Source organism: Theobroma umbraticum, unplaced genomic scaffold, assembly GCF_002168275.2.
Source record: "Theobroma umbraticum cultivar Fairchild unplaced genomic scaffold, ASM216827v3 scaffold_2.0, whole genome shotgun sequence".
In the NCBI taxonomy this organism is placed as follows: domain Eukaryota; kingdom Viridiplantae; phylum Streptophyta; class Magnoliopsida; order Malvales; family Malvaceae; genus Theobroma; species Theobroma umbraticum.
Window position 1 is genome coordinate 1,564,915 of NW_018397277.1, and position 5,191 is coordinate 1,570,105.

The following is a 5,191-nucleotide window of genomic DNA, read 5'->3' on the forward strand; positions in this document are numbered from 1 at the left end:
TTCATGTTTGATTGGAGAGGAAAGCCATGGGAAGATTACATAATTTATTTTTTATTGCCTTGGTAAAAAATAAACAAAAAGGATATTTGTTAGATGATAATGATTGCATATTGAAAATGCTACAACTGATTAGTTAGCATTCATTGAGATTAAAAGTACTATTGAAAATGATTGCTTCAACCGTTAAACTAAGATGCCAATAATGGAAACATCCTTATTTGATCATCTATGAAAGTACAATCGAAAATGAAATATGGTGGAAAAAGGCTCTTATTGCTACGATGTCTCCTCAAAATTGTGAGGGACGATTTTGTTTTTACTCCTAAAAATAAAAATAATTATCTTTTTAATTTTAATTATTTTTAACTAAAAGTAAAAATTTTTAGATAAAATTACCTTTAATGAAATCTTTATATATTCAAATTACATGATTTGAAATTTGCGTTGACTAAAAAATGACAATTGGAGTAGCTCCACTAAGAGGAAGTGCAATTGCAACAACAAGCATGAGGAGGAGAAAAATGACAAGCGATGCGACATCCGAATGGGTTGTTGAGACTATGCATCAGTTTTACACAAATGATGGACTAGAGCTCAAGATTTTCCTAAATGTCATGCTTGTCATGAGCATTGGTTTCATTGCTTTTGTTGCCATTATGTCATGGGCAAGTTTTACTTTGTTCGTAGGGAGGCTTGAAAAGTGTATTAACATTAGCAAAATTAAGTTTCAATTTGCTAATTTTGAATTTTGCTTTGATTGATTCGATCTTCACTCTTTTCTTTATAATACCAATATATTTTAATTTTCTTTTGCCAAAAAAAATAAAATAACTAAAAACCTAATTATCCAAATTTGAGGATTTTGGATAATTTCTTTTTGTCCAAATACATTTCATCCCAATTGAATAATATTTCAATACATATTCATTTTGATGTCAATTCCTTTTTGATTTTAAACTTTTATCTTTATGGTGAAAGTTTTTAACTTTAAGAGTTTATGTTCCAGTGAAATAAAAAGATAGAGAACAAGTTACGTGCTATGTTTAAAAAATGTTATTATTACATGCTATGTTTAAAAAAAATATTGTTATAGTAAAAAACAAGTTGTTACATTTTTTAATTTCAAGAGTTTATATTATAGTGAAATATAAAGGAGCAAGTTACATGCTATATTTAATAACAAAAAAGAAAGACAAAATGATACTACAAGCTTAAATAGATGTTATATGCTTCAGCAGAAGATGTTACACACCAAAACTTCAGTAGCAAATGTTACATGCTAAGTTCAAAGCTTCAATGCCAAATGTTATACGCCAAGACCAAAGCTTCATCACCAGATATTATACGCCATAGCCAAAGCAAAAGATGTTACACACCAAAACTTTAGCAGCAAATATTGCATGCTAAGGTCAAAGCTTCAATACTAGATATTACACGTCAAAGCCAGAGCACCAAAGCCAAAGTAGAAGATGTTGCACACTAAGGTTAAAGCTTTAGTACTAAATGTTACATCTCAAGATCAAAGCTTCAACACCAGATATTATGCACCAAAGCTTCCTTCTTCCTACTAATGTTACATGCCAAGGCATGAATAACTTTGTTACATGTTAAGACATATTCTACTACACTTGAATCGTTGAAAAACTTAACACTAATAAACCCAAAAAACCTGTTGTTACTCACTATGCCATGCTTTTTTGTCTGTAAATCGACGGTAGAGGGTTTTGTGAATGTAAACTAATAAATCTAAAAATATATTATTACTTTTCATATTATACTCTTTGGTCTGTAAATCGACGACGATTTGGCAAGATAACAAGAGATAGAAAAAGATAATTGTGGTAAAATTAGAGAGAGCTGGATAATGAGGGAGAAAAATAGAAAGCACAACAGAATGGGGAGTACAATAGATGAATGGAGGAGAGAAAAATTGAGAGCATTTAATTTGTTTAAAATAGTTTTAAAGGCATTTTTGTTATCTCATGACTAATTTTGGGTAAAACAATTAAATTTATTTTGATAGTTAATTTTAAATTCATAATTTCCTCAAATTGGTAATAATAAGTATTTGTCCTCCCCAATCCCATTACATGATGCAAACTGCCTTACAACTTCCTCAACAACCTCTTCTCAACCACCCATAATGGCTACATACTTTGCAACTCTATCACTTTGGTTTGTTTATATGGATCACTTTGTGAGACCCAGTAGCCATGCCTGTCATTTTCTGTTGTTATCACTTTCATTCAACATGTTTTTGATGAAAAGTATAGGCTAATGTGTGTCTTTCGTTCAATGAAACTACAATATCTTCAACATCCGCACTTTGATCTATCAATGATTGTGAAGAAACTAATCCAGCAAAGCTGTGAAATCATACATTAATTATTGAAGGAAAAAAAGATGCAACACTATGTAAATATCAGATCATTTTTTTTCATTTTTAATGTGTATTTTTTTTCTACAGTACTGAGCATGGATATGAGGTGCGAAAGTATATAGTTTTTGCTCATACGCAGTTTATAATGATTAAGCGTGAAGAGAGCTAATTTATCCCCAAGGCCTAAGGTCTAGGATTTCAATTAAAGAGGCCTTGCTGAGTTAAAGTAAGAAGATCCTCCATGCCCTTCCCTCATCATCCTTTCCATCTCTTGTACCTGATCATATGCATTTGCTTTTGTTCCCTGCAACAAATACCCCATTCCACATTGTTTTCTCAGTTTTGGAAATATAAAGGGCACATGCTCGTAAACATTATTTTTCAACGAATTAAAACACATCAAGACAAAAGATAAAGGTGAATTGAAGAAGGCTACCTGCAGTGTTTCCATCACTTCAATCTCTGAGAAGTTGAGATCATAGTACATGCTAGCTGCTGAGAGCTTCATGGAGAGGAACTAGGAAGGAAAGAAATCATGGAAAAAGAAACAAAACAGAGGAAACATGTGTTACCAAACCGAATGATCTTGATAATTGAGTTTTGTCAGTGTTGTGAATTTTGGTGAACTTTCTTAATTAATGTATATAATGGGTAAAACAACTCACGTCAATTTGATTCTGAAGTGATTGAACATAGCTGATAATTACGTCCAACATCAATGCCATTCCCATTGCCTGCACATCGAAAGTAATGTTCATTGTTCTTGTTTCGTAAGTAAATGAAAGAAAACGAAACACGAGACTCTTTCTTACTTTATAACATCCTGGAACCAAGTCCTGTAAGCATCTCAGCTTCTCGTTAATCTTCTCTCTTCTTACCTGGAAGCAAAAGGATACACAACAAAGAATTTATCTTTTCTTCAGATGCATGCGGTTTAAGAAAACCGACAACCAAAACAAATAAAGATTAGCAGATTTGTTCCATCTTCTGACAGAAAAATATGCCACGATGACAACATTTTTGCCTTTTAAATTTGATTCATGGTACGTGCAGTCGAAAAGAAAAGGAAAAACAGAATACCCTTTCCGCCAAACTGTGACTATCAGTGGCTTGACCTCTTTTCGCTCTCACATGAACAACTTCCTTGGGCTTCTGCATATCCTCCTCACCGTTTCTCTTTCTCTTTCGTGCAACATAGCTCTATCATATTCCAGTATCAAAGCAGAACAAAGCCATTTAATCTTCTTTATACATAAAAAAGCCTTCCGAATCATAAATATACCACAGTATTCTCAAATACGCAGGAAAAACAGAATCGATAAATCATCATCCCTTGTATAATTACCTTATTATTTCCACTCGATCCGGTTACAGAACCTGGAGATGTAGACAAATCCAGAGGGCTCTCAGCTATAGGCATCGTATTGTCATTCTTGCTTTCACGTACTAAATTACCTGCCAATCCCAACGATTATTAACTGGCAAAACTACTAAAGAAAACCAGAAAACTCTGGTGCTCAATGATTTCACCAAGAAGATATAGAGCAAAAGCTATGGACGCTAACTTTAATATTAATATTAAAGTTATTACCTGTGAAGTTGAACGAAATCTGGGGTGGCTGAGTATGAAAGAGGATAGAATTGGAGAGAGCCATGAGTTGGGCATGATTATCAGATGAGTCATGATTCTTCAGTGCCCTCCGGCTGTTAATTAGCTGCAAGTTTGTGTTCGTTTCTGATGAGAAAGAAAATTGCTTCAGACTTTGCAGTTCTTGAGTGAACTCAGCCATCACAAACTTAGCACAAGATTTGAAAATTTTTATCAATATAGCATTTTAATGCCCAATAAATATTTTCGACAGCTATAATTGTTTTTGTATGAGTAACGCGGGTTTTCCACTCATAGTTTGTTTATATTGGCTATAGTAAGTTTCAGACTTAATAGTATGATTTATTTTGGGAGGAGAAATGAAGGATGTAGGAGTTTGCCACTTGTCATTCAGTGACAGCTCCAGTGACTTTAACCGGGTCGACATTCAATTGGATCTGACAGATCCAGTGGTTGGGACCACCATGGTCGGAACTTGGAAATGCGTTGATGGCCTTGTCGCGAAGAAGTTCTTAGGAATAGAAACGATAAAGAATCCGGAAAGATGTGTTAAGTTGGAATCATTTTGGATGTGAATGCTAAATAATTGCTATGTTTACCACTTAAAAAGGGTTAAAAAGTATTTAGTCGTTGTTTGGTTTTATTTGAGTTTGTGTATTTTTTAAAAGTAAAAGTTAAATTAAATTAAATTTTTAAAATTTTTTTAAAATTAAAATTTTTTTAAAAAAGTTAAATAAAAAACTCCAAAGAGGAGGTTTATTTTTCTTCTTTTTTTAAAACGTATCAATTTTTTAAAAAATACTTTTTTCTCAATCAATGTCCATCTTCTTCTTTTTTTTTTTTTTACAAATGATCATTCTTCAATGTAAATCTCGATCTCTCTTTTTTACCTTTCTCTACAAACTCTACTAAAAAAACAAAAAACCGAACAAAAGAATATTAAAATCTAAAATTTTTTTGTTCTACAAAGATTAAGAGAAAAAGAAAATGCAAAATTCAAAACTATATTCAAATACTATTTAAAGTTTTTTCTCTTTTTCACAAAAAAAATATTTTAATCTTAAATATATCGTTTCTTCTTTTCTTTTCTTTTTTAGGAATTGAAGCATTATGGTTTGATTGTTTGTTAGATCAACAAAAATCTAATACTATTGCTACTATATGTCAGTTAAAATTCTACCACGCAAGTATACGTATCGAAT

General features: G+C 32.0%; 1 protein-coding gene and 1 pseudogene across 1 annotated transcript; one reads left to right on the top strand and one right to left on the bottom strand.

Annotated features, from left to right (window-relative positions):
- The first annotated feature begins 455 nt into the window (after positions 1–455).
- On the top strand, positions 456–697 carry LOC110427668 (protein transport protein Sec61 subunit beta pseudogene; annotated as a pseudogene).
- A 1,608-nt stretch (positions 698–2,305) lies between these two features.
- Positions 2,306–4,283, bottom strand: CES (basic helix-loop-helix (bHLH) DNA-binding superfamily protein). The gene is made up of 7 exons (XM_021443210.1): positions 3,972–4,283; positions 3,726–3,835; positions 3,461–3,580; positions 3,193–3,258; positions 3,046–3,114; positions 2,817–2,897; positions 2,306–2,684 (listed from the first exon to the last, which is right to left on the bottom strand). Exons 1-7 carry the CDS (start codon positions 4,168–4,170, stop codon positions 2,583–2,585), a joined length of 747 nt encoding a protein of 248 aa, XP_021298885.1. The 5' UTR covers positions 4,171–4,283; the 3' UTR covers positions 2,306–2,582.
- Positions 4,284–5,191: the final 908 nt, after the last annotated feature.

What these genes read in the sequence shown, in the direction of transcription:
- CES (XM_021443210.1), bottom strand. Translation starts at nt 4,170, where the DNA reads ATGGCTGAGTTCACTCAAGAACTGCAAAGTCTGAAGCAATTTTCTTTC. An exon ending in GTCACAGTTTGGCGGAAAGG is followed by an intron (nt 3,259 to 3,460) that starts GTATTCTGTTTT and finishes TTTTGCTTCCAG; the next exon opens with GTAAGAAGAGAGAAGATTAA. An exon ending in AAGTGATGGAAACACTGCAG is followed by an intron (nt 2,685 to 2,816) that starts GTAGCCTTCTTC and finishes TATTTGTTGCAG; the next exon opens with GGAACAAAAGCAAATGCATA.